Source organism: Onychostruthus taczanowskii, unplaced genomic scaffold (assembly GCF_017590055.1).
Source record: "Onychostruthus taczanowskii isolate IOZ18803 unplaced genomic scaffold, ASM1759005v1 scaffold21, whole genome shotgun sequence".
Lineage (NCBI taxonomy): Eukaryota > Metazoa > Chordata > Aves > Passeriformes > Passeridae > Onychostruthus > Onychostruthus taczanowskii.
Window position 1 is genome coordinate 6,031,253 of NW_024499351.1, and position 24,946 is coordinate 6,056,198.

Genomic DNA, 24,946 nt, shown 5'->3' on the forward strand with positions numbered 1-24,946 from the left:
TAGCAGCTTTTGTTTCCTAAAGGCTTCGCTTGCATTGCCTTTCCATTCCCTGTGTTAGGATCACTGTCTCTCAAGCATTGTCACTGTGCAGTAACATAACTATGGGGAGAGAGGCACACTTGCTTCGCACATCAGGTGCATTACTACCTGACTTGGAATACCATGATCCATATGCACTGTAGTCCTAGTTGGGGGTTTTCCTTGCAGGTCTGAGGAAGAGATAATAATTTATTTCTTACTGTGAGTAAAGGAGTACCACAACCAGGAAAAGTGGGTCAAACTGAACTTGCTCCGTACATAACTCACCCCAGAGAGCCTTTTGGCTTGTAGCTGTTCCCTGAGTAGTTTTCTGTTTAGCTGGCGGGAAATCTCCTCTACTTCAGCAGCCAGAATCCTGGCTCCATGGTGATGTGCCAGGATGGCTGGTGGCCCTAGAGAGGCTCTTCAAGCTATGGATTAGGCTTCTCAGCCAGAGCCTGTGGGTAACCTGCCTTAAGGCTTTGGATGTCTGTCTCCAGGAAACTGTTATTTGCATCTGAACTGAGGGAAGTGACAAGTGCCTCAACCAACCTCAGGCTTAGTTAGAGCCTAGAGGCTTACCAGTCAGCTATCTAGGATAGAACTGGGGAGAAGGGGTAGCACGATTCATGGCAGCAGATAGTTATGAGAAATAGTTGGAGCTTGAAAAGTCCTGTGGTGTAGGAGTATTCCCTGTGACCGGTTATACACCTAGAACAATAAAATTAAACTGTGGAAGTGGAAAGAATGCAGTGAGGAATAAGGATTATCACTGGGAGCTGATGACTTTTGAGTGTCCAAAAGGCTTGTGTCAATTCTTGTGGTACTAGAATTCAGCTCCCTGTTAAGTAAATGGAGACCTGCAAACAAAAGCCCTCTGATGCCTTTTTATTGCACATAATTTAGTCTTAGTTCTGCCACATTGGACTGCAGTAGAGCATCCAAGTGTTGTTGACTGTTAGGCTTGTGATTCTGCGCTCTCAACTTCTGATTTCCCTGGACAACAGGAATGGTACAGATGTATCCAATGCATTTGTAAGGTGTTGAGGAGGATTTAGCAATCCCAAACAAGCTGGCTCATGCTAAACTCCAAGTTTGCTTTATCAGCCTTCTAGCAAACCCTTAGGTTAGAGTCACAGCAGTGTTGTGATTGGAGAGCAGCATGCCAAGGTGTTTTCCCTGTGTAGGCTCTCGGCATACTCATGTGCTTGCTTGGTTCAGGTTATGACTTTTCATAACCTGAAAAAGCAAGTGCTATTACCAGCTGTAAACATTGCCTTCTCCCCTCCTTGGCTGAAAATAAGTCACAGCTCTAATGGCTTGACAAACAAGCGTAGAAGGGAAAAAAATATTTTTCCTTTGTGTTTACTTGGTGCTTTTTATAGCTCTGACTGCTGTCAGTGTCATTGTTTCCCCTTTATTGTCCAGTAATTTCCTCTCTTGTCCACGTGGGTCTTTCCCACAACAGAGGAGAGACAAACAAGTACAAAAAGTAGGAAAACACTATTGTAAAACCAAAGAAAGAGGGAGTCTGCCTATGCTGTGGGCAGGTGGAAGGTCATAACTCGTTTTCACACATGGAGCAGAGATGAAGGTGATAAGGCCTCTTTAAACTTTCCGGCATTAGCTCCACTCATGGAAAAAGCAGACTTTTTGGCTAAATTTCATACTGCCCCAGCGGTAGCCTTTTGCTGATGGCTTTTCTGTCTCCTAGGACCAGATTGTCCACAGCTGTAAACAGCACTTAAAAGTTCAGCGCACAGATTTTCCAATGAGTTTACCCTGTTGGCTGCAATGCTTATTCTGAAAATCCAGATCAGTGCTGATAACTCAAAAACTTTTTCCAAAGTTATATCCATTTCTGCAATGACCCTGTCAGCTCTTTTGTCAAGGCTTTCTTGAGAAGTACTTAGAACTATTTTTTGTGCTGTATGGACGTTTTCATCAGTTAGTAGGCTGATTTGAATGAAGCAAACCTTGATTAGATTTTCTTTGCGCTATAATAGTCACAAAATAAACAAACCCTGTTTCTCCTGCCTCTACAAAACCAACCTTCCCTCCTTCCTTCCCTCCTTCCTTCCCGCACTCCCATTGGGATCCCTTTCCATTCTTGGTGTCATAGAGAAAGAGCTCTCTTAGTGTGCTTCTTCCTGCATTTACTCTTTGTCCTGTTATTTGTTCTCTGTTTTTGGTGGGGTTTGTTTTTGTTTTGGGTTTTTTTGGGTTGGTTGTTTTTGTAGGGTTTGTTTTGTTTTGTTGGTTTTTTCCAGCCTCTGTCCAGTACACTTCACATGCAGCTTTCTTTCATGTGAAATCTGTATTTCCCATACAGATGCCTAAAGCTTCTAGAACTAGTGTCCAAGGCTGCAGGGATCCTCCTGTGGCTACTTTGCCAAAGGCTTCTGGGCTTCCCATGAGGAAGACCTTGGGGGAGCATGTAGGGTGTGCTTTCACTTTGACTTCTGTAGAAGAGTCCTTGAGCAACAGCCACAGAGGTGACAGGCTGTTTAATTTTGGGAAAATGTAAAATTTTAGCTAATGGCTGCCCCTAACCTTACTCTGCAGCTCAGCTCATCTGCTGTACTGAAAGGAAAATGGCTCACCTTTCCCAGCTGGGGAAAATACATGCTTCAGACAGTTCTGGTCAGCAAACATATTCTCCCTGTCCCTTCCCAAGCCTTCACCTGCCTGAGGAAGGTGCCTCTGAGAAGATAGCTTCTGTCTAGGAAGATGTTTCTTTGTGAAGCTGGGTTATTCTTTTAAAGCCTAAAAGCTGAGTAGGACTGGGGGTGGGGGGCAGAGAAAAGCAATACTCTGGGGAGGTTTAGAGCAGAGGAGAGAGCTTGGGTTCAAACCTGACTTTGCTTTTCCCTCTGAGGGAGCCAGATGTCCCCCTGACTCCTTGAGAAGCACTCAAGCACATTACTCCATAAAGTTGGAAGCAAAGCTGAAGCTCCCTTATGGGCAACATGAGGCTTTGCCGAGGTTTTAAACAAGCACAGAAAGTCCTAGTGGGTTTGGCTCAAACAGCCAAATAATCTCTTACAAGGTCTATCCAAGCACTTGCATTTTTCACCTACTCTTGTTGCTTGTATTCTTTGGCATTTGCAGACCAAGCTGTAAATAAGGTTTGACATGATCTTCCTTTCCACTGTGTGGTGTTTTGGAGAGTTTGTTTTTTGAACAATCCCTAGGTCTCCCCCCATGTTTTTTAAAAGATCCTGAGACAGGAGAGAATGGATGGGGTGGAATTATCCAGCATCATTTGGGATTGTATCTGACTTTAGCTACTTCATTAATCCAGCATTCTTGTCATTATGACACAGTTTCTCCTGGACACTCTCCTGGAATTGCTGTACTTCTAGCAGGCAGGATTTCACCCAGACCAGGAAAGACACATAGATCAGGCAGGAACTCTGATGGCTGATGCTTTCTGCATTTTGTTAAGCTAGAGAGAGCAAACAAGGAACTCTTTGTTCCTTTGCCTAGATTGGGTAACTAAAATTGTTTTTGTGAAGAAAAGTCTTTCCCTTGTTCAGAAAAAGATGTCCACTTGAAATAAGAAAAGAAAAAGATTTTTTAAATTACCTATATTCAGGCCTCCCCACAGGAGGAAAAAAAAAAAAAAGCTCATATCAACTTCTTAAAATGTTTGTTCAAGCTCTGTGAGCTCTCCCTGCTCAGATTCTTGTTGTGGAACTAGGAGATCCTCATTCTGTAAACAGTCTGTGAATGCTTTTTTAATAAATAATTACATTGTCTAAGATAAATCTGTTCCTTTTTGGGCAGTGAGGGGTGTGTGTGTGAGAAAAATGGTTGCATTTCTACCCAGTGTCTTTCTTGTTTTCAATGGCCATGATCACGTACTGCCAACAATATGCTCTGGGTTCCCTTTCCTTAAATGCCTGAAACAAAGAGTTTCCAGCTGTACCAGGTGCTTGAAATTTTCACCTATTCCTTCTCAATTTCATTAAGAATTTCTTCATTATCAGGGTTGTAAAGCATTGGATGGTGACTCCACCACCTCCCTGGTGGAGTCACCATCCTTGGGCATGTTCAAGAAACAACTAGATGTGGCATTTAGTGCATGGTTTGGTTGACAAGGTGATTGGTCAAAGGTTGGACTTGCTGATCTTAGAGGTCTTTTCCAACCTTAATGATTTTGTGATCCTCCTTGGAGGCTGCATTACTTTGCTTAGCAGGATCAGTTGTGCGAGCCTGCAGGCTATCCTTGATCTGCAACTGCTGCTGAGGTAAGTATAAAACTGACTGAAGCTACCAGGCTTGCAAGAGATTTATTGATGAGATGAGCAAGTCAAGAGCTATGAATAACTTTTAAAAGCCTGCAAGAAAGGAGCTGAGGTCTGCGGACTAAATGCTGGTCAAAACTATGTGATGTTAAGAATGAAGTTGCTCATGAACATTTCATTTACAGAGCATTAAGAGGCTTATCTCAACAGATCCATCAACAGCCTGGATGGTAACCAAATTCTGTATTCAAATTCTCCCGTGCACCGTTCTCGCGGTGAGCAAGCCGTGCGCTGTAACGGTGGCTGTGCGGGCAGCCGGCTGGGACCCAGCGCCTGACCCACCACAGGAAACCAACACCCCGCTTTGCTCATGCTTGCTCTTTGCCTGCAGAAGTGTAAGAATGAAGTGTGCTTCTGGCCCTCATCCTAGTTTGGAAACCAGTGCTTATTTCTCTTGAGTTTACAACAGTAAAGAGAATGGTTTTAAATTTTTTTTTTTATCTCCACATTTTTACTATTTACTATTGCTACTGGTTGTGCTGGAAAACAAACCTGAAGGATGCAAATCTGGGCAGGTGTCATGTAGTCCCAGTGCACTTTACAGTCAAATTACCACAGAGGAGTGTAGGTCTCATTTTTGTGTTAGGGAAGTCTATGAAATTACTCTCATCTTGAAGGCTTATAACATGTTAAAGGGTGCAATAACTTGAATTTTGTAGGACATCTTATAATTGGATTTTAAATCAGATTGTGTGCAACACATGCACACACCCACCCCTGTTGTTGTGGGGAGATGGGAAAAGAAGACTAACATGTGTGCCAGTTTTTCAGGTTTGAGCTTTGTGGTGTTATGTTTTTCTCTCTTTCTCCAGATGAGCACTGTCCTCTTTCAATAACTTAACAGTTCTGGGAAATGCACCTTCAAACCAGACCATTATAATTCAGGTGCTAGATCCTACCTTAGCAATCTGCTGATTCGGAGATTGCTCTTCAGAACATTTAGTCTTAACGTGTACAGCTTTCTAACCAGAGAAAAGTACCACATCCACATATAGACACAGACACAAACACACACACACACTTAAAACTAAAGTGCTTATTGCATGCTAATGTTACCATAATCAGTGCTGGCAAAGGTCACCCTTCTCCATTATGGTGTAACCAGAAAAACACATAGTGTCTTGGAATTCCTTCAGTCTCAGCCAGCTGCTGCCTATTTGAAGGATCCCCAGTCTGGGAACTGATATCACTGTGCTGAACACCAAAACGTTCACTGCAGCAATGTAAACACGGCCAAAATTCAAAACGCCAGGTGCGTGAAGAATTCAGTATTGAGGATTTTGTGAGAGATTTTTGTTTGAGATTTAATCAACATGCACACCTACTTCTTTCCTTAAATTATCATTACAAGCCTTGGGAAAGGAGTGTTATTGAACAAACTTGGGTGCTTGGCTTCTGTCCTCACCATTGCTGTTGCTGGCAGTCATACTGAAATGATGCAGTGCATTTAAAGAAGGCCGAGTATATCCTCACTGGCATGTGGAGGAAGTTTCCACAGAAGTCATACAAAAGAAAACACTGAGCACAGAGATCCGTGCTGCTGTGGCTGTGCGATGTTCATCGAAATGGCTTACTTGTGAGAAAATAAATAGTGCCTTATAACACCTCTCAGCTAAGAAAACAATGGCTGGGTTTAAAAGGATGAGGTATGGGAACACTCCTTATGGCCAAATGTGGTCTGTGACAGTCCATCAACACTTGCTGTAGTTGTCATCTTTAGTCTTCTGTGCTTCAGGGTGAGCAATCAGCTATCCTGTAAGCAGAAGAAAGCATTTACGTGCTGGCAGAGGTGGTCAATAAAAGCATGAGGCTTTGGAAGTATAAACATTATGGATGACAGCAACAGACAGCAGATCAATGCCCTGCCCTGGCCAGGACCCCTGTATTTGTCAGAATGGTAATTGTGAGTCTCATGGAGCCCTGGACTGTGCACTGCAAGGGTACAACAGCACACAAGGTGGCCAGATATCCACCAGGCTATTTTAATGGTTTTCAAAAGGAGAAGTACCCAACTGCTAAAAAGCACATACTGACACCAGAACCCAGACTGCTAGCTACAGTGTCTTAGTGCACGTGTAGTGCAGTGTAGAAAACAGGGATCTATGGATGATTTAGCATTCTTCTGAAAATGACTCTTGTGCAAAAAACAATAACAAATTTGAATGGAAAATCTTCCTGAAATCCATCAAATAACCCTATGAGACTTCAGACTGTAGCAGATTTTAAACTGTCTTGGCTTCTTCTGGAACTCACCTCAGATTCTTGTCTTTCTGGGAGAGTTTCTATCCCATTGTGATCCTGTATATCCTGTGGGGCCTCAGCTTCTTGCTCTACTTCAGCCTGCATGCTGGGCTTTTCATTCTCCCACTTTGCAAAGCCTTTGTTCTTCCCCGCTTTTCCGTGGAATTTGGACTTCATTTTGGGGAAAGTATGGGAACCTGAATCATTCCAACCTGGCTCATGCCAGAGTGGCTCTGTCTGTGTTGCTTGGCTGGTGGTCACCCGCTGCAGCCGCACGGAAATTTTCCGTGAAGAGCCAGTGACAAGGGTGATAGCTCTGCCATCAAGGTCCTGGTGTTCTGCAGCAACACTGGGAAATTCAAATACTTCATCTTGGACTGAAAGAGAGGGTGGAATTGTTTTGTTTAAGTATTCTGGTGCTTACAAAAAGGTAGCAAGCCTGGGGGAGGGTGGAGAGGTAACCCCTTGTATGAACAGTGCTATAATTATCAACATCCATAGGCTGCTTGGAAACTGTTTCTGACACTGCATGCACAGATCTTATTGCCTCACCATCTGCATGCTCAGGGGGTAAGACAGTGCTAGAATTGTGCCTTATATCTCCCTGCTCCTAAGTGATAAAAAAGGAGAAATATAGTATAATTTCTTTTCAGATGGGATAGGGGTGCTGGTAAGGAGGATAGTGAGCCTTAGACAGGACACTAAGGCCATCGCTGGAGAAAAGGATGTTGTAAGCTGAGGAGTGAACACAAGCCATAGTATAAAAGGACAGGTGTTGCTTTGTGTGTTGATACAAAGGAAAAAATAAAAATGGCAGAAAGAACATTGGCCATTAGAGAGGATTCCAGAAAGGGTTTAAAATAGGAGGAAAACTGTTCTCACCTGGAGGCAGAGATGGACTGCTAGGCAGAGACCCATGGTTGCTGCCTACTGAAGTTCCTCTGGAAAATTTCCTGCAAGCTAGCACAAGCAGGTCTCTGCATTGCTTGTGACAGTTGGCACCACAATCTGTAAAAAAAGAAATTGTCAAGTCATCAAATGGAAAGCCACAACTATCTGGTAATCCCTCAGGGCTAGTAGCAGGCAGATACCAAGAAAGGACTTTGAAGGAACAAAAAGTTTAACAGAAGTTTTGAAGGGTGTTACAGAAATGGATAATTTGGTGTGAAGTGCATTACAAAAAAAAGGGATCATTTCCATGACAACCATTAGTAGAAAAATGGCAGCAGAAGAGACAAGATGATATTTTAATCATAAAATAGTCTCAAGGAAGAGATGTGGAATGATATGATCCTGTATAAAACTTCTGCTCGACTGCATGAGTTCCCCCAAGAGGGGGTTTATTTATCTGGCTGGCTTTTATCTGACCCAGCATGGCCCATTATAGTAAACAGGTTTGGTTAGAAGACACCAGAGCATCCATCCTGAGTGTCTGGAAGGACTGCTGGAGGTCAGTATAGACTGCTGTAGGTTAAAACTAGTCTAAGTAGCTCAGTGAGCAACATTAGCACATGAATGACCTCTGCAGAAGTGTATTATCCACTCAGAAAAGACTTTTTGAGTACCTGCACTCCAAGCCTCTGCTGGGATTTAAATCACTGTGGATACATCCTGAGTAGGTACATTTATCTGAAGTGTGGCTGGAGTATGGATCTCATATGCAAGAAATGGCTGAAGGGTGGAGGATGTGCCCCAAACACAATCTCGCTCTCCTCTGTGTCCTTTTCCATTGTTTAAAAATTCCCATCCCCCTTATTTCTCTTCTGCTGCTCCATAGCTCCATAGCCCGACATTTTGTTCCAGGTGAGCAGATATACTAAAGATTTCTCTTGAGGTGCAGGACTCCTTCTGTCACTGGCAGGCCATGCAGTCTAGCTTTTATCTCATTACTCACAGTGCTGGGTAAGCAGCAGACCTGGAAGAAGGAACTCCCTCCCTCCCCCTGCTGTGTTCAGAGGACGACAGCTCTGTGCTAAAGACAGAGTTCATCCCTAAAGGGTGTCACTCTGCAGTGATGCTGGAACACAGAGCAGCTGGTAGCTGCTGCAACAAAAGGCAGGCACCCTCACACTTGTTGGCCACTGCAGGATCTGAGTGAGCAGCTCTGCTCTCCTGCTTTCATGCTTCATTGCCTGTAACTTTGACTTTACAGAACCACTTTTGCTCAGTCTCCACTGGGACGCTGCTGTAGGCAGTGATGCAGGACAGAAGCTCAACTTTCAGATCTCAGATTGAGTTTACAGGTTGGTGTGACAAAACTTTACCTTCCTTTCCTCATCCTACCAATAAAACTATAGACTGCAACCAGCCCTGCCAAAGCTTCTAAGATGACAGTATTCAGGAATATCTGAATTACATGTGTTGATCCAGCCATGGACATTTTCCCCATCCCACTCTGAGGAAGAGAGGTTTGTGGCTGGAGAGAGACACAGGAGTATGGTGTATCCTAAAAAACAAAATTACTGTGGATTCTTTATCCTTCTCCTCAGAGTCTGTGTAAGACTAAGTGAAAAGAGTACAAATGTGAATCTTCCCTTTGAATAACTGAGATGCAGCTACAGCTATGAAAATCAATAGTGCCCTTCAGCCAGAGTTGGGCTGCTTGAGAAATAAATAGGTCCAGGATTTAGAAGCCAATGAAGACCACTACAAAGCCCTTTTTGGTCTGACCTGCTTAATAGGGTACAAATACTGCATAAAAATTTAAGTATTTTATGAAGGCAAAGGAGAGGGATGTAAGAGCTCTAGCATTTTTTATGCGTTGAATGTCTGAAGAAGAAGATCTTGCAATCAGATCTGCTGGGCAGTCTGGGAATGAAATATTTCTCTATTTCTAGCTCAGCCACTGTTAAATTGCATGTGGACTTCACTACAGACACATGGATGTACATGAATGTACATGGATGTACAAACTGTTGCCAGCAGACTTTTTCCTGACCTGAGTCTCAGGGGATATATTTCAGGATCTTTCAGTGTTAGGATAAGAACACCTGGTTTTCCAATTTACAAGGTCTTTACTGGGAGAAAGTTACAGCTCATGGAGTAAGGGGCTGTTTTGGACCTTTATCTCACAGAATCTGTGCATTCCTACTGCATTCTAATGTAGTAATGTGCATTGTAGTACAGTGAAACTTCATAGTGTGCCAGCAGTCACTGCTCATGGACAATACCAAATGTAGATGCAAGATGTGTTTGAACACGTGCCATTTTGGTTACAGGTATGGTTGACTAACTGGTACTACAACCCACCACGCATAGCTTGAAAAAAAATCCTTGTAGTATTTATTTACCTTTACATTTGTAGCCTTGTTTGATTATACCCCAGAGCTGCAAAGAAAGACAAAAGAACGTCAAGGAATCAGAAAAGAAAGCTGGAAGGAAAACAAGGTCACAATGAGGAAGTACCAATGGCTACAAAAGCACAAACAGGATACAACTGCTCTTAACACCCTTCCTGTCAGGCAGACCTCCCCCTCTAGTTGTGATAAGACTTGTGTGGCTTCTCCCTTACTTCTGCTACTTACTTGTAGTAATGGGACTACCAAAGAAGGAGAGACACAGATGAATTTTGCTTCCAGGAATTGGTTAAAATGTGCTATCATGTCAAGCTTAGTGAAAACAGAAGACTACTTTCTTCTGCTTCTAGGCTCCCTCAATGGTATCTGCAGGAGAACTTCCTGCGTACATCCATTCTCCAGATACATCACTGACCCATAACATTCAAACAGAGCAGAAGAAAACACCACTGGGGATAAAAACTAGGTTATTGGCTCCTATACTGGTTCCCAGCACACCTAGCCATAGCAATCAGATTTGTGCACCTGCTTTTTCCAACTTAAAAAAATCCCAACCCAAACAGATGAAGAATGAAACGGGCAGAAAAGCCACTAAATTCAATTTTTGCCTTTCCTCAGAAGGTGTTCTTGTTGACATACACTTGCAATTACCAAATGCTAAACATCCAAGGTCCACTGTGTGTGGTCCCACTTTTGGGAAGGTTTCACTGCCACCTGAATAGGATTGCCAGGAAAGAGGGAAACTCCTTAGCAAATTGTTTTCTATGTACTCAGAAGCACTGTATCTACAGCCACGACATTACAAAAACAAGCATTTCCATTCTTGAGAGGCAGGGGCAGTTTTTCTAACTGTAGCATAAAAGGAAAGAAACTAGGGACTCCGGTGTTTATTTTTCCTGAGCTCATTCACCAGGGAGGGTGAGCACATCCAGGCAACTGAAACTGCGTGTGGCTCCTCACCAGATTTATAAGTATCCATGCACAGAGAGCAGGGGGTGAATATGGTCATTAAAGAAAGGTTCAAAAGGAAGAGATGAAGATCATTCAGAATACAAAGGAAAGAGTAAAGCAAACAGAAAGGAAAGATTCTGGGTGAAAAAAAACCAGCCACGCCATAGACTGCACAAAAGAAATAGCAAGCAAAAATGGGGCTCTGGAGAGGGCAGAGATAGATTAGACAAGGTAGAGGAATGGTGAACAAAAGAATAGAAAGGACAACAGTGGGAGCTGGGTCCATAGAAGGCCTGTGGCTCATTCTTTTCTTGCTAGTGCCATATATGTGCACAGCGAATGCAGTTGCTGTGCTCAGGCAGCAACTGGGAGCACCCCAGTCCCTCCTGAGAAAGCAGAGATGGCCTGTTTTCCAGATCTCTTTCACAGGATCCCTGTCAGAGACATGGTTTGTTACTTGTTTCATTTAAGCTCTAATCTGTTCTCACTGCAGACCTTTCTACTCACTCCTCACCTTCTTATCTCTGTACCTTCCTCCCACTCAAATTTGGCACCACTGTTGTGGCTACACACTGCAGTGGAAGCTTAGCTGAAATGTCATGTCACAAATTCTGACCTAAAGCTTTGAATGTGTCTGACACAGCTTTGCTGCAAAGCTGGCTTGAGCCAGCTCCAAGGTAAGAGGATCTGTGCAAATTCAGATTATAAAGCTTAGCAGGATGGCCAGTCACCTACCCTGCCACGTGGTGCAACTCAAGCTTTGGGACGGAACTGCGACTGGCCACGGGCATATCAACTTTGTGCTGCTTAATGGCATTAGGTCTTAACTTGACCTTCAAAGTTTGTAGCGTTCTAATAGCTGTGCGCATTGCACTGTCATGTCAATTCGTCCTGCTGCATGGTCAGTGCACATTATTTTGACTGTGGATCAGTGCACCAGTTTGAAATTAGGTTTCCACCCGTGGATGAGTAGCACTGAAATGCAGAACAAATATGCAGCAGATTCTGTAGTTGGTTCCTGTCCTATCAGTCCAACTCATCCACAGAACAATGCCAATGACTTCAGTGAGCTGACAGGAAAAATGACCTTATTTCCATTTCCTGTACAACCCCTTACTCATTTGTATTCCTGCGCTGGATGTAATCAGGGAGACGTGAAAAATCTAACAATGGCCAATTAGAGAATTGATGCAGGAGTAAAATATCTGCAGGAGAGGACGTTTCAGGGCAGTCCTAGGGCCTTGGTTTGCTGTGGAAGCCTTCCAAACACGCACTGAGTGTCACGAACGCAATGACGTCTTCCCAAGGCAGCCTGGAACAACAGGCTCAGGTCGTGGCTGTCCCTGCCCCGTGGGTCTGCTGGAGCTGCCACAGCACACTCCTACGTCAGCACTGACCATGTCACCGCCAGAGCTTCTGCAGCTCTGGCGGAAATAAGCGGAATTCCTTCTTCCCCCTGGCATGAATCAGCGGCAGCGGTTGCGATAGGGGCTTCAAGCGTCCGAACAAAACTGACACGTCGCAAAAGGAGTGAGTGGAAAATGGGAGCATGGGCTAGAGCAGGAACCCAGAGAGAGTCTGAAAGGAAGCATGTTTTTGTGCTTTGCAGTGCTGCTGTTGTTACTTTCAACCATGAAAAAATACTGATTAGTGCAAAAGATCATGGAATAAAGTTGCCGAGTGCAGAGGCAGATCTGTTCTGGAGAGCAAGGACAGGGTCTGAGTTTACAGCCTGTTATGTGAGCCACACACAAACAGAGGACATGGCCCTCTGCCCTTACTGCTTCAGCTGCCTAATTGTGGACATTTAATTTCAGCCAAGTGTGTCCATTAAAGTAACTTCTATATCATAGTAATTCTTTACTACATTTGGTTTGAAGTGGAAAACTTAGAGAAGGTTTACAAGCAACACAAATGTCCACAAAACTAATCCTTTCCCAGATATGTAGAGAGTACTCTAATAAGTGATAACTGATAAGTTATGGCTGAGAAAAAAAAAGCAAATTTAAAAAAAAAACCCTCCAACTAATAAATTTTAAAATTTCTTATCGTACAGAACTGCTGGAAGCACTTTTGATTTCTTTACCAAATTAGAAGATCTGTTAATTCAATAGAGGGAAAATTAGGGCTGTTACAGCCATTCAGAGAATTATGAACATATCTATGTTGCCATGTGCAATTTCCTGAGAAAGAACAGCTTTTGCCTCATCTACATCCTCTGCTCCAGACATCTATTTTCCCTTGAGTTTGTTTACATAGGAAATCAAGCCAAATTAAAGAACTTAAGATAAACCAAGTGAGACCATTCATATAGTCTCTAACATCCTTTAGCTAACATAATTTTTTTCCCCCCAACAGAAATTCTTACAAATGGCAGTTGTCAGAAACCACTAAATCAAAACTGGATAGCACATCTACAACATGAATAAATGTTTTGTGCTTCTGACTGCCATGAGGTACTATTTGGCCAAGACACTTCAGCACTGTATGGAGCCAGTTCCACCCCATATACATTAAAGACTAAAAGTTGCTTTTAAGATATGCTATTATTAAAATCATACTTACAAATCCTGCACAGTGCTCGCAGAAAGTTGGTTTAAGATAGGTCATTTCCTGAAAGTTATGGATAAACCCTGGTCCCATTTTACACTGGAACTGTGATTTAGCTCTTAGAAAGTAAGCCATCATTTCTTCTTTGCTTATAAGACCATCTCTGCAAGGGAAATAAAAAGTAGAGTAGATTTGTCACTGCTCATGGCACTGAAAAATTTGGGGTTTTCTCATTGCAGAAGGCATGCAGCACACAAAGCACATCCTTTGAAAGAGATGCAACATTCCTGGAAGGAAAAAACCCTTACAGCCTTTGTGGTTCTTATCTTTCTTTAAACAGTAACACTGAACTTTGTTATCTCACTTGTTAGTGGTATGAGAGCACGGACCAGGCCACTAAATGAAGGAGCTTGACTTACTGCTCACACAGAACAAGTGTTATGCCTCTGGCTGGCCACCAGCCTTCACAGTCAAAGAGATTCTGGATACAAAGAATTACCAAGCCAAATTGGCTAGGAAATGGATGTTATATACACCTTCTAGAGTACTTGTTACCCCCTCTCTGCTACATGCACTCATTTCCCATGTGCTGTCAGAACTTATTTGTTTCATCAGTCTGGTGCCTGGTCTGGTTAGAGTATCTCCAGGTAGTTTCACAGTACTCTAGGGCTTTGACTCAGTCCCAGCAGGATTTTGTCATTAAGCTATTACATAAATGATTTTTAAATTACCAGGTAAAGCAGGACTCCAACCTAGGACTTAAAGAACTGACTAGAGTATAAGAATTTAAATGATAACAGAATTTGGCTTTCAGTAGTCTTGTCAAACAGGAGCAATTTGGGAGACACTGTTTCTTCAATATTTGTATTTTCTGAATTTTTAAATCGAGGAAAAGGGGGAAAAACCACCACAAAGAGATCTCCAAGCTTACTGGTCTTTGTCCAGCACACAGAAAGAGTCCAAGAAGGGGAAGTTGGCAGCTATACTCTCAAAGTCTTCCTGAGATATATAACCATCATGGTCATGATCGTAGTTCCTAAAGACAGACTGAGGAGAAAAAAAAAGATATTATTGTACTATTATCTAGCTCATCCAGAGTCTATACCAACCTCTTCAACATTATAATCACAGGTAAACTAATTTTCAGATGCTCTGTTGCATCTGTTTTATTTTCCTTAGCATTTAAATATGCATATTATTGGACTCCAGATGCTCTGTTGCATCTGTTTTATTCCTTTTATTTTCCTTAGCATTTAAATATGCATATTATTGGACTCTATGGGAAAAATGGCTGATTCTTAATGAAAACTTTGACATCAGCATTTATCGAATGATGATCCTCCACACGTCTTCACACATAATTATTCTTGCTTTATTTTTCTTTGATGGAAATGTCACTAAAATTCTGCCCCAGGTGATGATATATTCCCTTTACTTCATTAAGTATACTTTTTTTATTTAAAAAAAAGGAAATAAAACAAAAACAACAACAGTTTTCTTATGAGTATTTCAGATGGTTTTGGCTTCATTTTTCTTTTAGGTGGTCACCTCTACTCTGCCACAGTACTGTTTCAATCTATTTTGTTTACTGATATTTTGATGCCGCAATCATGAGCAATTTGTGTCTAAAAACCATTCACTTCCATCAGCGACCCAATCCACCACCAAGTAAAAATAGATATGGGATCAAATTTAAAGGTCACATAGAGTGATGGGTGCCCTCCTTAGCTGCTAAGGGGTTACTGTATTCTGTCTTCCTGTTTGCAGGGATGTGCAAGTGGTGTTAAAGCTACATGTGATGCTGATGGGAAAAACATGAGTGCCAAAGTCAACGTGACTGTCTGAGAGGCTCATTGTGAAGTACAGGCTCCTTCATTAGATTAAAATGTTGTTGATAAAGACATTACATCAATATACCAAGACCCCTGAAAGGCATCTGTAGTGTCCTTGTTTTAACAAGAACCTGATGAAACCCATTTCTATGAAATGACTGTAACCAATGACTGGCAGACCTCAAAAAAACATCATAAAGAAGGAACTAAACAACAAACCCAAGTAGTATTCAACACTTTTTGTAATAAAAACAATGGCTAAAAGCACAATTCAAAGCAGCAAGTAAACAAATACTGGCAAAGTGAAAACAGTTGTGCAGAGTAGTGTGAGCCTTTTAGTAAGCTGTATCCATAAAATCCCAAACCATGTTTTAATCCTGTCAAACTCAAATCACATGTCCTGAACCAGGCCAAAATTGTGGAAAGGGGAACTGCAACTCCCTTGACAATAGGAACAAACATAAACTCCCATCCAGCTCATTCTGGAAAGATTAGGGAGTTGTGACAGACTTCCTATTTAACAAGCTATCAAAGAGAGGTTTGGATGTTCACTCATTTTTATCAACGCATATGGCACTGACAAAAGCAATTCAGGAACAGTATGTGCATTTCTGGCATCCCTCATTAGAAGAAAAATGAAACTTGTTTTAAAAAAGAGCACGTACAAAAAGTAAACTACAAGATATATTTGAAATGTGGGTGAGAGAACTGAAGACTTTGTTTAGGTTATCTTAGCAACATGACCCCAATTAGTGATCTGTAACACAAACAATATCAGAATTTAATAGTTCCTCCCAGACATACTTATTAATTTGTAAAAAGGAGAAAGAAAAGTTCAGTCTCTCCAAAGGAATCTGGAGGTGTTGAGCTTTATTTACATTACCTAGCACAACACGTCACCTTCTAAACTGGGGCTAGAAGATCTCAGCTCTAATTCTGCGTGACTTCGTGTCCACATTTTGGAAGTGATATCAAGACAACTCTACCATATATAACATGCTCTGGAAAGTAAACTAACAGCAAGTTTAAAAGCAGAAATAGAGTTTCCAGAAAAGTTAATTGGACCTATTAATGTATGAGACCTTGTTTCTGAATTTTCAGCTGTTTTTCTTTCTTTTCAGCTGTTACCAGGCATGAACTGTGTGGCTAGAGCTGCAGAAACTAAACTTTGCACTCTGAATCTATATTTGCTAGACAAACCTATTAAACAGCAGCCAAGTTTTGGATGCTTCTGAAAGTCTGCTCATTTGCACCCAGAAACCTGTTTACTAGTCACATTGCTGATTGCAGGAATAAAATAAATATTTCTGAACATATCAGTAACAGCTCAAATTTGTGATGGTATGTTTGAAATTCACCCCAACCATAACAATCTCATTATAAGCTTGAAATTAATTATAATGATGAATATATCAAATCTACCATTCTCTTAGAGCAGTGTGATGGTCCAAATACTTACATCCACCAGTTTCCGGATGTGCTTGTTGATGACTGTAGGGTCAGGTTTGGGTACCACTCCAGATGCCCACTCCAGTGGCACTACTGGCTTGTTGGGGGTGGTTGGGGAGGTAGGCTGCTGAGGGATGGATCAGAACACAAGGATTTTCAATTCTCAGTGAAGGAGTTGAATTTCCCAGTAAAAGCAGCTCAAAATGTCACAGCTACAATGGCAAACTACTGGAGTACTCGTGCTGTACAAATGTGCTCAGCAAAACATCAGGCAAGGTTTCTAAGGGCTGCTTGTCTTCACTAACAGCTTCAGCCAGGCTCTCTGTGGCACCTCGCAGCTACACTGCCGCCCAGGGAGCTCAGCAGCAAACCCCTCTGACACCTCCAGAGGGTTCAACAGCAATGAGACTTGAAGGAAGAGGGAAGGAAGCAGAGTCTGCAGGGTTTGTGAACACACTGGGCATCAGAAATAGGTAAGCCCAGAAACCTGCTTTGCTCCTTTGTAAAACCTCTGAGGAGATCACCACAGTCTGCCCCCAGCTCCCTGCTGGAGGGACCAAGCCCAGAAGCCACATGAGGAACTGCCTCAACCTGAATAAGTTCATGCCCCTGCTCTGTGTGCCGCCAGCAAGACAGCAGGATGCAGAAGCAAGGCAGAACTGTGCTCAGCAATCCTGCTGGTTTCCAGTTGACGCGTGCCAGGATGCACAGCTTGATTCATCTAGGTAGCTTGAGTAGAAAGGCTCTAACCTTTGACTTGTTCTGCAGATAACACCAGCCAGCCAGACTATTCTATTTTAAAAACATTTTGGTCTTGACAAAACAGTAGCTGACAGCTCACTAGATGCACAGGCTTCACAACCTGACTCTCTCCACACCACTACAGTGCTTTGGGAGTAGCTCTGGAATGCAGCTCAGATTCTTCAAGTAGGAAATATAGGACAAACCTGAACAAATTTTCAGGTAAGGATCCAAAAATAACCAATTAACATGGACAACTCTGCAAGACAAACTGGCCTTTCCCTGCATCTGCCACTGAACATCTAGCAGCTGAAGCTGTGTCAAGCAGAAAAAATTCAGTGTGTTTTGGATCAGAAGGGAGAGGGTTCAGAGTCTCATAAGGCCCCTGTGTTAGCTGATGAGCAAAGAATCTGGGTCTCATTTGTCTTGCTCTGAATTGGTGTGACTGGAAAGGGAGACAATTAAGACATGTAAAGATGTTACATGTATCATTGTGTATAGCAATGATGCTGTAGACTTTGACATCCAGATGAGAAATGGTCACAGGTTCATATTTGACTGTGTTTGCTTGGAAAAGAAAAAAAGGATTTGTTTGTAGGTTGCTTTATTAATTTGCCTTTTCCTTTTTCAAATGTTAGAACAGCTTTTATCAAAACCTTGATAGATTTGGACCCATACAAATACAAATGGGCACGAGTAAGTTTGGGAGGAAAACACCCCTCTATCAACAAAATTCAATTTTCATAAGAAAACACCTCTATATCAACAAAATTCGATTTTCATAAGTACAGTGAACCTGAACATCCAGCTCTATCTTCCAAAAGCACAGGCTCAAAGCATCTGTGTTGAAAGTGTCAGTGTGGTGCTAGACTATCAAGACCTGACAGAGAGCTTTTAACATCTGCTGGTCTGAGTGCACAGTGTCAGAAAGAGACTGAAATCACTGGAGCCTTCCTTTTCCTTCTGGGCTATTTCATTTGAAGTCTCATTCAATTTTTATGGTTTTTTTTACAAGTTGCAATGAAATCCTCATGTTACTGACCACTAACCAAAGGGAAATATTTGTTCTCCTATTGTACTCATAGACTCAAATGAACAACCATGATTTTATTTATGTATTTGAAATGCATCCTATGAGGAAAGATGTTAACTGGCTGTCCAGAGACTACCAAATTGAATTTATTAAATGTTCCAGAGCACTAACTGGCCATGCAGTTTGTGATTCAGACTATATCTCCCATTTATTTCACCAGCACAGGGACCATGGTATTGAAGACTGAGAAAGCATTTTCAGATGTTTGCAAACATCTATGTATTTTGACATTGAAGTGAATTCTACTGAAAAAAAATATGTAAGTGCATCATCAGTGGTATAATTACATCAGGCAGAGTTGTCCTCTAGATAACAGCTGTATTAGTGAGAAATCCTAACAAGAAGATCACTAATGGGTGTGGAAAATCAAGACACTGTGACAAGGAGGTGCTATACTACAGCTGGTGGTCATTCCTCAGAGTTTTTTTTAGGCTGCTATACTGACTGAAGGGTCTCCTCTCAGTTTTAGCAGAAGGAAAGTCTTGCTCAAGTCACTGTTGACAGCAGACTGATATGCTAACAGATCAGCTCCACTTTTGCCTCGAAAATGATTGCAGCAGCATGAGGCATTTCCTTCACAGTGCACCTGCATGGGAGCGGTACCCAAATAACAATAAATCAAGGAGCAGTTGGAATGACATAACTATGCTCTCACATTGCCTTTGACAAATTTTTCCACATATAAAAGCCCTACAGATTCTTTCCCCGTAATAGAGCCTGTGTGCTTTGGCACTCCATCAAAGAGAAGAAAGCTTCAAATAGTCCAGCTTCTGTCGGTTCAGCTGCAGCTTTTTACCCATCAGGGTGCTGCAACAGCTCAATGTCACTGGCTACTCATTGATCCTGATGCAGGAGTCTTCCACATCTGCTGGGCACTGTTAAAGTTCACAGCATTTTTTATATTGCTTTTGTCCTGCTTAAAGCTCAGGCTGGAGATCAAAGCAGCAATGTGATAATTGTCTTCATTTACCGTAGCGGTCCGTTGGTCCTTCCACAGCATAGGGCTGTGACATTTCAACTTTGCTGGCAGTAATGAGAGCAGGAGGGACCCAGAAGGACTGAAATAAACAACTGTTGTGGTCAAATCATATCCAACAAGGACTGGACACTCAGTAATGAAACTTCAAATGTTCAAGCTGAGCTTGTGTTGACTATGGAAATATTCCTTAGTTTCCTTATCATTGCTCATGATACATCATTGGGAGCACACACACATAGTCCTCAAACTGGTCTTCAAGAGTGATTAACAATTTTAAACCCCAGAGAAGCCTTATAGGTGGAAATTTAAGGGTACTGCTTCCTTGCTGGCTTTTAAGAATGCTTCAAAACCTTAAAAAGCACTGGAATGCATCATCTCAGACTCCTGGACCTTCCTCTCACCCCCTGTGAAGCATTTCCAGCCTCTCTCATCTTCTGATGCTGTCAGACTTGAGAAGGCTCAGCCTAAGAGCATCACAGGCTGGATATGAACGGTAATAAGAATGTTAATACACTGAAGAAATGCTCAGAGGAAAGCAGAGTCCCCAGCCTTTGGCAGCAGAAGAGAGTGAATAATTAATACCTGAAGTGGAACTCAACTATTAATTATGGGGTTTATCTGTATCCTTTGACTTTCAAAAATAAAGAAAAATGCATGAATGCAGCATTATTTTTAGTTGCACATAACCAAATAAAGATTAATATCTATTCTCATCTGTTTAAACATTGCTTGAGAGCCCAAGAGGCAGCCAATTTTACCTAAGCAAACAGTTTTAAAATACTACAGTAATTATTTGCTTTGCCTTAAACAAACCTTTTAACTCAGTGTTGTTCTATGTAACTGCACCAGCATCCAGAAAATCAGCTAAGGGTCACACAATAAGTAATTGATATAAACTTATAAAGGATTATATATCTAAAGCAGAACTTTTTTTTCCCAGGACTTGCAGAGGTTTTGTTGAAAAATAATTAACAATGACATCTGGCATGTTCCACTATTTATTTCTCCCAATATGCACTAAAACGTATAAATAGTTCCTGTGTTTTCTATAAAAATGTAATACTAAAAAGCTTTATATACATATGAATAAGGAAACACATTAACTGTCATTTAAAAATTAAATCAACTGCATGCAGACAAAATAAGCAGTATATCAAAATGAAGCAAAAGATTACATACAGATTTGGAGTTCCTTGGCTCCAGCACCAGCGAGAGCTTGTAGATATCATCCTCAGTGTGGTAGAGGTCCAGGGACAGCTATATGTAAGAAAGAATGCAAAACAGTAATATTTACTAGTCTGGGTTGGATATGGCAGGATTTTAAGCTGATATACCTTCCACTGAAGTTAAATACAACATTTTGCTACTCTGAATTTGGGAGAAATGCCAAATCCTCGTGCAGCTGCTGGGGAAGTGGATTTCCCCAGAGTGAGCACAGCCCAGGCTGGTGAAGAACACGCTGCTGCCATGTCAGGCACTGCACTTGAGGGCTGGCACAACCCTGAGCCCTGGGGGGAGAGGGGCTGCATGCTTACCTCATGCACAGAGGGACACGGGCTCCAGAGATCACCCCTAACCAAAGCACTTTCTTCCAGCAAGGAAGAGAATGCAAAAACTTCAGGACAGTAGTCGTAGAGGGGCTAGGCTGGAAGATTTCGGATTTTATTCTGGTCAAATTTTGTTCCTCAAAAAGGGTCATAATAGTGCAGCTCTTCTACAAAGATCAGCCCATAGAGCAAATGCCTCTTTGCAAAGACCTGTGCAGACAGAGGTCTGGGAGAAGCAGGCTGGGTTTGCCACTGCTGTAGATGCAGAAAGGTGCTCCATTGAGAGCAGTCCCAGCTTAGCCTGCTCCTGGCTGCCTCTCAGCAAGTCAGGCAAATTGCCTTCCAGCTGTTTCTAGGTAAGTGGAAGATTTTTCTATTATGTTCTCTTTCTTTTCCCTGGAGGATTTATTGAGAAAAAAAAAGAAGGTACATAAATATACTTAAAGTAGGATGAATCCATTTTTACTTTGGCAGCTGGGGTCTTGCACTGATCAATGTCTGCAGTGAACTCCTCCTCCTTTGGATGATGAAGGAGAAAGGTAATCAACACTGTAGCTAATGTTCTACAATGAGAGGAAACAAACACTGCATGTTTCCTGTGATCATGTTCCTGCATTAACTGGCTTTGAAGAACTGACACGATTTGAAGTTATCATCCACCTTGCAAATCCCCAGTTAAGCTAAGATTGAGTTAAAAGGATTTTTTGCTGCTCCCGAGCAGACAGATGGAATTACTACTGACTAAGTAACTGTGACAGAAGGTTATTTTTGGAGAATTTGAAGTGCCAAGTAAGTAGCAAGCAGGACCAGTGACACCTACTGCAAAATCACCTCTAGGAACTACTGTCTTTTAGGTATAATTTTGTGTGATGAGTAAGACACAAGAGGTGCCCTTTCTCAAGATAGGTTCCCAGAGCAAACACATGTCTTTAGAGAAGTGTGGAGATCATGTTATTCATTTTGTCTAGGTGAAACACTGCTGATTTTTGGACTTTGTAATTAAGGGCACAGTGAAAGGCTGTGCATCCTGTCCTGCAGGTTCCTTTACCCAGCCAGCATGCTGCTGTCACAGGGTTAGGTAAGGGCCTGTCCTAAAGACAAACTTGAACCAGTAAGTGCTGTAAAAAATATTGTTCACATGGTGAGATGTTCAGTGACTGTATTCTGAGGTTCCTTGGTAGCATAAAATAAGCAGCACTCAGGTGGAGCACATGATGTTATCAGGTCAGACTGGGAGAGCAGCAATGGTAGTTCAAAAGGTGTCGTCTGCTTCCTGTGAAAGAGCACAGTTTTCTCAGCAGGCCAGATGAGCTGGGTGTGGATTTGGGAGTGGAAATGTATTAGTATTTATTGAGCAAGCTTGTAGATCTCCCTCCCTGAATTACATGACCTTATCTTAAGCAGTGGATATAACTTCATTAGGCACAATGTGCAAGCACGCAGTGGACAAGGTATTGTCTAGGTCACAAGTTTCATACATTAGCACAAAAATTACAAGCATGATGATAATGCAGTTATGTAAGCATTCATTTTATATTTTATTTACAGTTTTGCTACGACAAATAAAATATAATAAGAATTTTCCTAGAATAAGCTTTACAGTGAGTGGCAGTTTCTATTCTAATTTGGCTATCATTCTGTCCTATTTTTTTCTGAGCAATTTGGAGGGGCATTGAGAAAGGTAGGGGAGTGATCAGAAACACATGACTTTTTTTTTTTTTTTTTTTTTTTTCCTAAGTGGAACTTACTGAACACAAGTTAGGGAGGGTGACTTTCAATTTGATTGTTTAGGTAGTTCTCATTCTCTTCACCAGATTGTACAGAAGCCTGGGACTTTCCAGTCATTTGCATATAGTCTCAGAACAGGTTAGATTAATAGATACTGAGAGGTAAAAATAGCAAGGGAAAAATGGTGGCACCGAATAGGTTTTAACACAGTTCATACAAATACACTGTGGTCTAGCTGAGAAACTGAGATCCACTTCCAATCCACAGAAAGTGATGAAACATGTACCCACAGGTTTTTATTCACATTGTGAAAAAAAACCCCAAACCAATGCAGAGCAGGTAAGGTTAAGCATCCTTACCAAATATGAGTTTTCTAAAGGCAAAACTGTCATTAAAGCTGTTTTTCCTCTCTGCTGCCCTGCCAAACTTGTATTTAGGTCCTCTTTCACTACATCTTAGCTCCACATGGTACAGAACCAGGTACAAGATTCAGTGAAGGAGGAGCAAGTATGGCCAGCAAGTCAGGAAAGGAGGAATAACCACAGACTAAGAGCAACCATGCGCTAAGAACTGAGTCCATCTTCATGTCATGGACTCTGGCTCACTGGAGCTGAATTGTAGCACATTTACTTTGCTTGCCCATGTAACTCAGACTCATTTACACAGCCCAAATTTTGTGAGCTAGAAGCTGACTTTTTATGCTTACAAAAAGATGAGGTGGGGTGGAGGGGTGTGGGGATGGGTGAAAGCAGACTCTAAGTTTGTGTGCAGATATTTAAGGCATGAGAAGACCAACTTTCCAAACTGTTGACCCTTCAGCAGCTACCACTGAAACCAAGAGTCCTCTTGTTCCCCAGGAACCCTTTTGGTCTATACTCAAATTACATCTTTAAAAGTCCTGTAAGCCCCTTGAGGAATTGGCCTGAAGTTTACTACCCACCTCTCACCAAGCATTTAGCACAAGTTCTTACTTCATAGCTCTTATCAAAGTCACCCCAAACATCACCATTTCTGAGCCACTTGAAAGGTATCATCTCTCTTAGAGCAAATAGGACTCTACCACTGAGGGAGAGAAAAACCAGGCCAAATTCCCACATGCCCATGAAATGCCCATTTTATCTTTTTGTGCAAGTTGTTGGGCTAGCAAACCAGTACCCTGTGATTTACTTGTCAAGCAAGCACAGACCAGGCTCTTGCTAAGTGTGATGTAAAAGGCAACACTGCAAGGGAGGGAGGCCAGGTAAGAGATTTACACATTGCTTATCAGGGCAAGGCACCAACTAAAAGCTTGCCCAGATAAAAGCTCCTCAATGGCAAAACAGCAGAAGGGAAGAAACAGTTGGGTCAGCCAATTCACACACAACTGGAAAGCATTCTACACATTTTTATTCATTTACTAGATTTTGGGAGTTTCTCTAAATAAGGTGAAGATGGAAAAAATTTTTACAGTTGACATTAGAGAGATAAGACCTAGCAATAAAAGGAATTGTTAATTCTTCACGCTCTGAAAACTGAAGATGATGTAGGCAGCAGGAGAGGCTAAATCTGCTAATAGACCATTTGCACATAGCAAGGTCAATTGTTTTTAGTTGTCAGTTCTTCTCAGGGTTGGGCTGCAACCCTTTCCTTGTCCTCTTTCTCTGAACCCAGCCAGTGACTTAAAACTTTCTTTTCAACAAAAAGATAGAAACATTTAATCTACAATATAAATCCATTATTTCTATTTAAGAGACTAGCATTAAAAAAAAACCTCTTGTATTCATATACACTGATAAGGACAAAATCTACATACAGGAAGAAAAATGAGAATATCCATATTATGGTATGTATCATAATTCGGGTCCAGGAACTTTTGATAGAATTTTGTTGTTTTTCCCTTTCCAGAAGTCACCATTTTAAATCAATACTCCCACACAAACCTACTTGATCCACAGCTACACTTGCAGTGACTGATGTGAAGACAGAATTACCCTGGAAAGGTTTTAGGTTGCCTACACCTGTCTTATTTATAACCCCTGATCAGGTCTGGAGTCAACATTGCAGAATGAAACTTCATTTTTTATGATCAGATTGACTCAACTGTAATAAAGTCAGCAGAGTTATATTATGAATGAATGCATCAGAGGATCACAAATGAGAAAGTACCCATCATGTACTCAATTACTTCTCCTAGTAAATGGAGCACACTGAAAGAAATACAAAAACACAAAT

General features: G+C 41.8%; 1 protein-coding gene across 6 annotated transcripts in view; it reads right to left on the minus strand.

The window, feature by feature from the left end:
* Positions 1-5,355: 5,355 nt before the first annotated feature.
* RASGRP3 (RAS guanyl releasing protein 3) overlaps positions 5,356-24,946 on the minus strand; it is a 58,865-nt gene continuing 39,274 nt past the window's right edge. For 5 of the 6 annotated variants that reach the window (XM_041404343.1, XM_041404337.1, XM_041404338.1 and 2 more), the window contains 8 exons: positions 20,640-20,717; positions 16,658-16,774; positions 14,298-14,413; positions 13,382-13,529; positions 9,860-9,896; positions 7,452-7,577; positions 6,582-6,946; positions 5,356-6,081 (listed from right to left, as the gene is read on the minus strand). In XM_041404343.1, the coding sequence (XP_041260277.1) occupies positions 6,073-6,081; positions 6,582-6,946; positions 7,452-7,577; positions 9,860-9,896; positions 13,382-13,529; positions 14,298-14,413; positions 16,658-16,774; positions 20,640-20,717 (996 nt within the window). In that variant the 3' untranslated portion in view covers positions 5,356-6,072. The remainder of the gene's footprint in view (positions 6,082-6,581; positions 6,947-7,451; positions 7,578-9,859; positions 9,897-13,381; positions 13,530-14,297; positions 14,414-16,657; positions 16,775-20,639; positions 20,718-24,946) is intronic. The other variant, XM_041404342.1, reaches the window with a different exon arrangement.